At 36.2% G+C, this 12,179-nt stretch overlaps 1 protein-coding gene across 1 annotated transcript in view; it reads right to left on the bottom strand.

The window, feature by feature from the left end:
• Nucleotides 1-596: 596 nt before the first annotated feature.
• CEP192 (centrosomal protein 192) overlaps nucleotides 597-12,179 on the bottom strand; it is an 88,436-nt gene continuing 76,853 nt past the window's right edge. The window contains exons 48-53 of the mRNA XM_056331495.1: nucleotides 11,462-11,557; nucleotides 9,792-9,911; nucleotides 5,850-5,971; nucleotides 4,816-4,939; nucleotides 4,241-4,299; nucleotides 597-1,095 (exon numbers count right to left, since the gene is read on the bottom strand). Coding sequence (XP_056187470.1) covers nucleotides 957-1,095; nucleotides 4,241-4,299; nucleotides 4,816-4,939; nucleotides 5,850-5,971; nucleotides 9,792-9,911; nucleotides 11,462-11,557 — 660 coding nt within the window. The 3' untranslated portion in view covers nucleotides 597-956. The remainder of the gene's footprint in view (nucleotides 1,096-4,240; nucleotides 4,300-4,815; nucleotides 4,940-5,849; nucleotides 5,972-9,791; nucleotides 9,912-11,461; nucleotides 11,558-12,179) is intronic.

The following is a 12,179-nucleotide window of genomic DNA, read 5'->3' as shown; positions in this document are numbered from 1 at the left end:
CAAAAAACAAATTTTGTTAGAAGAGTACACAGTGAACTTCTAGAGCTCGCTGCCACATGAAGTTGTGAAAACAAGGTGTCAAAAGGGTTCAGAAAGGTGAACAGATAAATTCACAAACAGGTCTATAAATGGGGAGGAAAAAAAAGGGGGAAGACAGGTGGGAATGTACCTCCCACCCCTAATCCGGATGCTGAGGAAATACAAGCAAAATGAACCAAAGACAGCAGCCAGGCTTACGTCGTCTCTCAAGGCAACATCTTTTCACCACTTAAAGAGTCAGAATACTGGGTTAGATGTATCATTCTGGAGGGCTGAAGGCAGTATTGGTCATGTTTACACTGTTTTCACATTGTTAGAGTTAAAAACAATGCTTATGCCTTTCACTGAACTGTGTAAGAAGTTAGGGGCTGATTGTCAGGTCTGGTCCCAGCTTTACCAGATGAGGACATAATATTAACAGGTCAGCTTCTGTACCGAAATCCCTCCCCCTGCTCCCCAAAGCCCCCCAGAAAATTAGCACTGCCTAGGAGTAGGCAGCTTGATCCCTTACCCAGAGTAAGGAATCCTCTAACCAAAGACAGAAATAGGGTAGAATCAACTGTTAACACATAGATTTTATTTCTGTATTTACAATGCTCAAAATAAAATATATCAGTATCTAACTATTCCTAATAAATGCAAAAATAGAAAACTTCCCTTTTCAACTGAAGTGCAGAAACATAAATTAGAACATGATAACTTTAAAACATACGACGTTATCTCTCAGTGTTTTTACTATGAAAACAGATTTTTAAAACAAGCACCGTAATTCATCTTACAGAAAACTTTCCATCAAAGCAGCATCACAGGGCAAAACAAGTAGGATGTTAGTATGGAAACATAGTAGCAAATCTCTGAATATTTTAAGTGGCATGAACTTTAATAAATTGTTACAAAGGTTTATAAAACTGTTCTGACTATTTTTTTTCAATAGCTTTACCACAGAGCCGAATATTAATTGAGTCGTATTTGGTCGTCAGCACAACGAAGAGCCCTTCAAATCTTCCTTCTGCCTTTGGCTTGAACTGGACTGGCACATTGATGTAATGGTGGGATCTGTAAAAAGGCAATTATTTACATACTTGCTAATAAACAAGTAAATCTTACCAGACAAAGAAATTCGTGTCTAGTTTTGATTATTGCCGAAACGGTATATTGGATGTGCACTAGATCATCAAGTTTATTTTTATAGATTTGATCATCTGTTATTCTTCTCAGGGACTTTGACTATAAAGGCCACTCTTTCCTACTGATTATACAAGTACTACAATACTTTATTGCTGCTAGTTTTACTTAGGTAACTTTGGTTTGCCTCTTTGCAATAAGACTGACAATGCATAAACTACTTTTAGAGCAAAGTCACTACATTTCTTCCCTTCAGAAGTCACGTGACAAGTACAGATTTGCAATTCTTTTTTAAATTCCACCAATTTGAAGCTAGTAAAATAATTTCAATTACTTCTAATTGCCTCCACATTAAGAAATACTTCGCTGAATCATTGCAAGTCAGTAAACCTATCCTCAAACAGTGGTTTAAAATTTTACATTGCATCTTTTTAGGTTACATAATTCCTCTACTACTCAGATTGCACAAAAACATACCAAACATAACGAGTGGCTGTCTTAATTCTCAAAAGCCTAGAGTGAATGTTATAAAATATAGGGTATACAAGCAACAAGCTGGAAGTGCTGAGTGGCAGCAGTATCAATGGATATTGACTCCTGACACCCAGAATGGTGACTACCAGAAACAAAAATAATTAGTCAAGCAAAAATAAATAGTTTCACCTTTTAGTAATATCTGAATTATGTACTACCCTGTAAGCAACTTATTTCAGATGGCTTCTGAAGGCAATACAAACACCTCAGTTTTCAAACTTTTTTAGATAGACATAGTCTGGTAGTCCTTCCAGAAACAGAATTTAACCAAAGGTTTTTAAAAGGCAAGTGTTTTTTTAATGTTTCATCTGTATCTTTCCATCACTTAAAAGTAATCTTCTTAAAGACAATCTCTTTGTAGTAAAAAACAAAACAAAACACACCACCAAACAAAACCCCTACACTGTCAACAAACAGAACTCCTCTTTTGAATGTGAATTCCAGACAGAATTTCTTCCCACCCATTCTTTGCAGGACTTACAATATTAGCTAAATGACATCTCTCTGGTAAAAAAACCAGAATACATGCTTTAAGATATTTGGTGAACAGTATTAACTTTTTTTTTTTTTTTTTGCTAGAGTTATGGTTGCAAGATACTGTATTTGGATAAAACCCATTACTATTTTCAACTGCGCAGTGTGGTAAAGGTGCTACGTATTGGTACTTGTGATGCCATAACCAAACTGAACAAGAACTGGCAAGCCACTATACCAACTTCTGAAGGTCAGACTCTTGATATTAAATACAAATACAAACTTTAAATTCCATTATCCAAAAAACTCGATTGCACAGGACTGCTTTCAAATTTTGCCCTCAAAATGAAGCGCATGCAACAGACCACATTTACTACATGACACAATTTGGGTCCAAAAATATAGGTAGGTGGACTTTATTTTTTACACTCTTATTTACAGTCTAATATTCCAAGTTCCTGCAAACAGTTTTTTTTATTTCTTCAAAATTACTTTTGAACATTACACTGTAAGATGTCTGGTTAACCTAGCTCAGAAGGAAACAGTTAACACTGGCTTACTTGAAATTCTCTTTGATGCTGTTCTCAAATAAAAATGATTTAAAGAAGTTCTTTTAACACTTCTAAAAGCATCTATCCAAGTCAAGTAATTCTGTGCTTTATGTCCTTAAATGGGAGAGCTCCTTCAGACAGCTACGTTGACTTCAGGTAAATTAATTTTAAAAGAGCTACAAAAGGCCAATATTTACAACTGAAGAAAAAACAGCAAAGTTACCAGAAAAAAAGGTTGTAGAATGTTATTAGAAGGTGCAATATATTCAGTTGATAACCTTTAGAAATAGTAGATTGAATTCTAAACTTGTTACATCTACTTTGGATAAAAGCAATAGCAGTTTATCATCTCTCAGAAAAAATACCAAACAGCTTTTATAGCATCCCTCAAGAATATTTTTGAAATATCCAAGTGTCTTCCAGTGAAGTTACTCACCTTTTTTTTCCAAGGACAACCAAGTCATCCTGTCCTTTGTCTGCAGCTGTACAGCCTCAGACAGATGTAGCTAGTCACCTTTATTTGGATAGATTTTATCTTGGTCATTGCCTCCATAAAAACCCTTCTGTGTTGTCTGATGTGACATACTTAATAAAAAGATGCCAGTTAAATAGAAACACTGGAACACATGCTAAGTGGAGTTATAACGCTAGGTACTGAAAAGTAGGCTTACGAATACCTTGAATACCAGTGGCTGGCAGCACCACAGCCCGGGTGCATAATAAATGCTAAGTATCACTGGCAGATGCAAAATTAAATTAGGAGCCAGAGTATCTATTCCATTTACAATTTCACTCACAATTTCTGCCTACCTTTAAAACAGGGACCTGTTTAAACACTGAGAATATATGCTGTATGACTTCTATGAAATGGTTGTATTTCTGTCTGCTTGACAATCCCACTGCTACAGAGGAGAAGCTATATTTCTTGAAGAGATGACTAATATGACTGTTATATAGTTCTTGTAATGAACTCCAAAGATGACTGGGTTTATTTTGAGGGATTATCATCACTAACTTGAAAATTCTTTTTATGCAGGTAATATGCTGAAATACTTGGTATGACCGGGCAATTCCACTGACTGCTCAGACTTTGAATTTGCAGAGAATCTTTGATGCAGCTCTGCAGGTTTGTCAAATTAGAAGCATGATGAAGGCAATTTGCTTGGTCTGTTGTGCAGAAAGTATAAATGGAAGGAATGACTTGATTGTGCACAGCATGCCAAATGGTTAAACGAAGCATTAGGCTTAGCATTAAAAGCAGCAGCACTGTTAGAAACAATTTGCAGGGAAGAAACTGGCAGATGCAAGAATAACTGTGTGGGCTCATTCTGCTTCTAACCAAGATTACAGAGTACAGTTTAGTAGAAAAACCCAACCAAAAACCTGTAACTAGACAGCCAGAATGTTGGATATTTATATCTACATTTTAGCACCATACATACAGAGAAGGTATTTATTACTGAATTACTGATTTAATTTTTTTGTTAGGAGAGAATGTTAGCATATGCATTACTCACCTTAGAGAGTATTTTGAGTGCCTGATGTAGAAAGGCTCTCTGGGACTTAGAAATTTCAGCTGCAATTTAATACAGAATGCTTAAAAGTGCATTAGATTTAAGCCTATCATATTCAATTTATGACATGCTTAAGATAAATCAGGTCACTTACAAATACAGCTTTACACAGACCCCAGGTTTAAAAATAAAGCATGCCCACATTTGTGCATAGTAAGAAAGATTTACAACTCACTATTTCAATGAAGTTAAAATACATGAATAATATAAATAACAACAAATAACATATATTAAATATATAACATAACTTATATAATAACAGATAACAAATCTATGCAAACTATTTTTTTTCAGGTGCAAATATATTATAAATACACTCTGATGCAGTCAGACAAAAGGAAAGAAAAATTACAGGAAAGTAACATTCTCCCAATACAATACTGACTTTTGAAACTAACAAACTAAAATTTGTACTCTTGCAATCTTCTGTGCAGAGGAAAAAAAACAAAACAACAGTGCAGTTGAAGTGCTAGAAGGACTTACAAACATTTATTTAAAATAAAGTCTGTCAAACTCACCATATGTGTTGTAAAGGAATTATTCCGCAAGTTGACCTTCAACGTGCATGAATCCCCAACTCTAGTTGGAGGAAAAGTGTACAGGTCTTCTGGTGCATACACCCCTCGAATTACCTCATTTTGTCTGATTTGAAAAAGGGATTTAAGATATTAAGATTTCATACTTATATAAGCTAGATATACTGATTATCATACTTCAAGACAACAGGTGTTATTTTGAGACTGAATTGGGAAAAATAGAAAGGTCCTGAAGGCATCAACTCTCTCACCCTAAGTTTTATAGGCAATACATTTTAGCCAGAAAGAATAATGAAAGCATCACTGTGGCATAAACATAAGTACATTTACTTATACACACTTTCACAACCTGAATTCTTCCTCCATATGCTTTACTAGAGAACTAGGCTCCGAGATTTTACGTTTAACCAAAACATTTTACTCCCCTGCCCCATGTTCACATCATCCCATAGTAAAGGAACTAGAAATTAACTTAAGGCTGAAGAACAGCAAGGTTGAAACATGCAGTACAGTGGTCTTCTCAGAAGCAACTTTACAGTTTTATGGAGTCTCCAAAAGGGGAGTATAGAAAAAGCATACACAAGATTGTACTGCTGCTAACAATTGATTTACCATGGTTAGGCAACTTAGAAACCCAACTGAAAAGAAAAACCATGGAAGAATGAACAATGTAAAGTCATCAAGAGGTTTGGCAAGTCTGTGGTTGCAGCTACAACTCTAACATAGACTCATAGGACAATTCAGGTCAGAAAAGACTGAGGAGATCTCTAGTTCAACCTCTTGCTCCACTCAGGGTCAGCTATGAGATCAGACCAGGCTGCTGAGGGCTTTTTCCAGTCAGATCCTGAAAACCTTCAAGAATAGACACTGCACAGCCTCTCTGTGCAGCCTGTTCCACCACATAACTGTCCTAATGGTAAAAAAAAAAAAGGTTTGGGTTGTGGAGTTGGGTTTACCCTTCCCCTGCCTTGTACCTGGTTGCAGACTCTCCTGTTTCAAGTTTTGTCTGTACATACCCTGCTATGATTGATTGTGCTTCAGAGTAAACGTTCATTCCTTGCATAAATGGAAGCTCAGTTTTTGTGAGGGCACTTGCAGTAGCTTTCACAACTGAAGTTTCATCTTCTGTTTTAGTACCCTATTGGCAAGAAGAAAAGCATTTAAACTTTGCATTCAAAAGTATTTAAGTATTCAAGTATGTAAGTAATTTCCCTTGGTCTAAGAACAGTAGTCTAAGAACAGTTTTTTCAGGAACAGTAGTCTGGGATCATTGAGACAGAAGCAATGATTTAGGAGGAATACTTTAACAGGCTTCTGTGTCTTATGAATACTTTATTTGCTACAAGCCAGTTCACAACAAACTAGCAGCACAAGTGGAATCTCGAGAAGGCTGCTAGCAACAGAGATTTTACTAAAAGCCAAAACAAAAAACAATTCCTCTGCAGACGTTCTGCCTATATGCCTCAAAACCAGCAAAGTCAGCTAAATGACCGCTCAGAAAGAAGGCATTAAGTCATCGTCACAGTTTGAATTCTCACAAGAGAAAAAAGCTTTGTAATATTTAGTTATTATTATATATGAACAATACATGCTTCTCAAAGAAAGGCCTCTCCGGAAAGACAGAATCTGATAATGCATGATATGGCACTTGTACAATCAGAAATTAGGCCAAAATATTTACCATTGTCAGGACCACCCAGTTCAGTATACTCTAACACAAGATGACCAGATCACCCTAAGGGAATACTTTGCTAAATGGCCAGTTTCAAATTCTGCTTAACTCATCTAGCCGGATGCTGTTTGGAGCCCCTGGTGTCACAACATCTTGAACAAAGTTAAAACAGCCAAAAGAACCTCCTAAACTTACAGTCACACAGCATTATCTCAATTTTTTTAAAACTGTGCTGATGTTAGATAAGAAGTTGATTCCCCTACACAGGGAAGACTGAAAAAAGAAATTAATCTTCAATAGAGCTGCTATGACAAACTTGTCCTTTAGGCATGTGTTTCTTCTATTGAAAGAGCTGCTAATCAGTCTGTCAGAGAGAGCAGCAGCCAAAAAAAAATCATCGTAATTTTAAAGAGTATTTTTCAGTTGCAAACCAGGAATGAACCCAATACATAAAGACAAGAAAGGATCTGTACATGTGCACATTGTTTCAAAAGTTTTTAGTTTTCCATTCAGTGAAAAACGATGGGTGTCATGCCTCAGTGTTATCATTCGAGTTCTAATTTATCAACAAGGCAACTTCACTGCATGAGAATAAGGCACCTTATGGAAACAATCAGAAGTTCCCCCGGTCTTTATTAAGGGCATCCTGAAGTACTGCATGCTTTACCATAGCCTGTACTGACTCTTCCAGTTTCAAATGAAATCAGTATGTTAACACTGTCCGAAAGGTTACAGCAGAGTGCTGCTCTTCCAAAGCCACCTCAGGAGCACAGAAATTTGTTTAGCCTTAAAATGCAAATTATTTTGCTCACAGAGTTTAAAAAGATTTTTCCTCCTCTCACTTCTGGGATACTCAAAGAAGATGAACCTTTGTAAAGCTGATAATAATCAAATCAGGACTCCATTAGGAGTATGTTTTGCTTTAAGTATGAAGAAATTCAGCTCAGTTTGCTACAAAATGATACATTAACAGTTCATAGTTACACAGTTGAAGTACATAACCTGTGTAAATTTAAAATGGCATGCATTTAATGTTTGCAATATCTTCAAATGATAGCAGGGGTTCTTTATAAAGTCCTCAACATTCTCCATGCTTTAGAAGCAATCAGAACTTAGGTGCTGCCTCAGCCTTCAATCAAGCTCTTGATAGTTTCCAGTTTCACATAGAAGGGCCCAACAATCTGACTAAAATACCAATCCAGGACTTCTGTGCACATCATTCTTAACTTAATGAACTTAGAAAAATACCCAATAGCAGCCTAACAAATGTTTCTCAGGAAAAGAAAAATGGAAGTTTGAATGGCCAGCATTGAGAGGTTGGGGCTGCAGAGCACATGCAGAATGCCTCCTTTTGTCTCTGGGATCAGTTTTGGAGACATGATCTTCTGAGCTCCTGACTACTGTTTCCAGTGGTGGGGACTGCCAATGCATGCAGAGCATAATCAAAGTCACAGTTGATCAGCTTTTCAGGAAAAAAACGACGGTGGTAAGTGCCACTGATTTTCCTAACCTCACATTGTTCTTTTAGTTCTTTGCCAAGCCTTCCCAAATTTATTTCTTCTGAAGTGGTGTCACGAATAAATATCACTCAGTCACTCTGAATGACAAGTGAGTCAGTCTTCCTACTTCACTCTACCAAACATCACATTAACCAGAGCCATAGCCCTCTGCCTCAGCAAACCCAGCAGGAACCAAGTCCTTTTCAAAGTTGTAGTAACCCAGTTTAAATGCTTGATCCCTAGGACATAATAGGTTATAATTGACTTGTCTTCTTGACTAACAATGGATCTGATTAAAAAGCTGCAACAATCTAAGTAAAGGTTCTGTGTTGTCCCCTCTTTCAAACAAATGTATAGTTCCTTACCTGGTTGATAAAGTATTTCCTTTTCAAACTCTTTTTCAAAATGATCGTGACACACTTCAAGTATTTTCTACAAAATTTTCCCCATATACACAAAGAGATGCTAGAAAGATCTAATTGTTAACAGCTTTGAAAAAATCAAGAGGAACACATCTGACACTGTAGTTCAAAAACATTAATATCAAATTGTGCCACTCAAAGATTTACACAACTTGTCTGACAACTAGTGACATTTTTTAAGAAGAGAAATCTTCAAAACTCAATAGATTTCTGATAAAGAATCCATTTTCTCTCAGTTTCAAGTAGCTTTAAACAGACAAATGACATAGACATTGTCCTCATTTTAAGGAAAATTGTGTTCAAAGAATTAGATGAAAGCTGAATTAAAAAAAATCTTCCCAAACCAAACATTATACAGGTCTTGTTCTTCACGCCAAAATTAGAAGTTATTTAACACACTTTTTTAACAAGTCCCCTTTTCAACACTATTACCTACTGGCAAGAGCAAGAACCTTGCAAAATAAAAGGTAAGGTACCCCAGCAAGAAGGGTAAGTAAGGTTCCTACTACTGAAACAGGTTTGGTACTCTAAAGAAAGATCCCAAATATTTTTCTAAGAAGCCCAGATAAAAAAAGTCAAACTCTCTGGAGAAGACAGCAAAGCATACATAGCAAACATACAATACTGAACATACAAAGCTCTTTACGTTCTGCTCATTTAACTAATCATTAGAATTTCTCCTCATAGTTATAGATTCTCTGTCCTACGTAGATTCCTCCTGTATGGATGGTGAGGTGTGGATTAAAAGCAAGGTAAGGAGAGAGCGCACAGAAAAACCAGTTCCAATTCCCAAAGCCCTCCTTCCAAGCCTCACCATAAGTTAGAGCTGAAAAACAATAGAGGAGCAAAGGAGAGTTCAAATTCAATTTTTCCCATGTACGAATCTCTAAATCACGCCCACCTACGTTGTTACTCTGATAAAATAATAGATATGTCTCTAACAATCTGAGTATCTCCAATATGGATATTTGAAAATTCCAGTACTACATTAAGTCACATATTACAGCAAAGGTCAGTTACCTCACTATTTCTTTACAAAAATAACACCAATTCACTTAAGTGTCCGATACAAACAAATCTGTGTCTCCACAGACAATTTCCACAGAAGATAAGTTTGTCTCTACTTCCTCTGAGCAAAGTAAAATGTTATGTCTTAAATGGCAAAAGATAACGCGTTATCACATAAGCAAGATGAAAAAAGTATTTTTGTAACATAAGAAAACCAGTACATTTTAGTCCAACAAAAACATCAGCATTTTTTTTTTCAGAATGTGCCAGTGCATATGAGAAAGTACTGTACAGTAAAATTAAGACATTATAAAAAATTTATGCCCAGGACAGCATTTATAGCATTTATATACTTACTGCTCCAGAAAGCTGAAATCTTAATTTGTGTTTCCAACTAGGTTTTTCAACTGGGTGACACTCAAGATCCCAGAACTGGGTGTAATCACCTTTATCTCTAGGTAAAAAGATTACAGCAACCTACAAAACCAACAGAAAGCTTTTGCAGAACCTTATGAAAATAATGTATACATCTTCACCATTTTAGCAACACAAAGTTACAATTAGGCCAACACAAAATTTACACACTACAGAACATACATTCCACACACAGGTGATCTTGCAGAAAACAATACAGCTCGTCCTCCTTTGCCCACAAGAGAAAAAGTTCTGATGAAATAGGTTGTGTAAGCAAACTTGAACAAAATGCGAGTTCAGCTAATCTGCTTCAAGCAAATTCAGCAAGTGCTTGCACAATTATTTCTATTAGTAAAATGGGGGAGAAGGGGACAAGGAGGGGAAATAAGCACAGCTGAAAGACAGCAATATCTTCTTTGATCTGCCAGCTAACCAGTGAACAACTGTACTCCCCCAGCTCCAAGACTGCAAGCACACTATGCTACATTTACTAGGAGACCTGAAATGCAAATCAACTTGCAGGCTATGCCTTTTGATCATCCTTAAAGGTCACCTATATAACAAAGGCCTGTACCAAGCTAATTCAAGAGTAAACTTGCATTGTTTTCAGAGTTGAGGTTGGGGGAAAAAAGAGAAGGGGAGCAGCAGATTAGAATAAGTCACTACAACTATATCTAATGAGCTAAATATTATCATACCCACTGCAAAAAACAGCAAACTGTGATAACACTGTACCTTATCAGCTCCAGCCAACAGCCTGACATGCCAACAGTGTAAATGTTATTCAAATAGACCTGAACTAGGATTACTAAGGCAAAGACAATTGTTTAAATTCAAATAATGGTTTTGAGTATTACAAAATAACTATGAAACTGGACAGGAGTAAGTTTTTTGTGTCTTGCAAACAGATTACAAATTGCAACATCAGAGAAATAATGTAGTTAAGGAATATCATAATAATCCATAATGATTGAAAGGTAGATGTTCATGAAGATGAATGGGTAGAATTGAAGTAGCATCTAGGGAGAAGATGAGGGACAAAAGCCACACAGAAACCCATTCGGCATGTCCTTGGACATGCTTTATAGTTGTGGTTATGAAACCCTCTACTGGCCAGGAGATAAAATTGTAACTCAAATGAAATCAACTTTAGGAACAGACAACTCAAACTGTTCTTGAACAAGTATGACAAGACTGCTTCTAAGGAAGGGAAACCAGTTCCCACAATAGTTTCATAAGAATCTAGTATTATTTGCAATTTTCTTGTGGATTTTTACAAAAAATTTAAAAACTATTTTCTGTTCTAGAAAAATATATCTTAAAAAAAAAAAAAGAAAAAACAGAACACAAACACCACCATGTTGAAGTCAACAGACCGCATGCATGAGTTCTTAGAATCAACGCAGTTGACATTGTAGCAGTTGTGGTAAGTAGATACTGACTACCTGATACACCCCAGAACCCAAGTTTGGAAGGCAAGTATTTTATATTTTCAGATAAAATATTACCAGCTTCAAAAATTCAACGGTTATTTCAAAGAATTTCCCATCTAAGATGCTATTTAGAATTGAGATACACTAATATACACAAAATATTTATAAATATCAGTTTACCTTTTCTTCTCCATGAGCTTCAAGAGTACCAGAAACACGGGAACATATGAAAGCAGAGTAAGTAACCCTATAAACACAACCAGTTCCATCCACATCCTGCAAATAAAGTTATGAGTCAGATTCAGAAGTTAAAAAAAAAAAAACCAAAAAACCAAAACCAAAACCTAAACCAAAACCCAAACCACAACTCCAAACCAAACCCAAACAATACACCCACCCCACACACCACTCTTGCAAAGGACTAAAAAAAAAAATGCAACCAATTAAGCTGCTTTCAAGTGAACAAATAATACTGACTCCCTAAAAACAAATTAATAAAAAGTAAAACTACTACATCTATGCAGTCACCATGATACTGACCTCCAGTTTAGAGGTGGTGCACTGGTTGGAACATGGCATACTCAGTCTTCTGGGCTACAGCTAGGAGTGCTACATAACCATTTTTCATCACTTCACAACAACAGACCATAATAATACTAGCATAAAATTAAAATGACCATTATAGCACTTCAAACTACCAAAAATAATAGGAAAGCATTTACAAATATCAATGGTACAGCTACAGTAATTGCACAGGTGACAGCAGTGTAATTCAAATATCCTTAATCTAACTTCAATTACCTACAGAGATACCATGTACAGCACAATCCCAGCAGCACAAGTCTCAAAACAAGGTAAGTCTAGCATTCTAGAACCAAAAGGGACATGGGCCTTTCAT

The sequence above is a fragment of the Falco biarmicus genome, chromosome 3 (assembly GCF_023638135.1).
Source record: "Falco biarmicus isolate bFalBia1 chromosome 3, bFalBia1.pri, whole genome shotgun sequence".
In the NCBI taxonomy this organism is placed as follows: Eukaryota; Metazoa; Chordata; class Aves; order Falconiformes; family Falconidae; genus Falco; species Falco biarmicus.
Note: the sequence above shows the minus strand (reverse complement) of the source record. Positions and strands in the feature narration are given on the sequence as shown.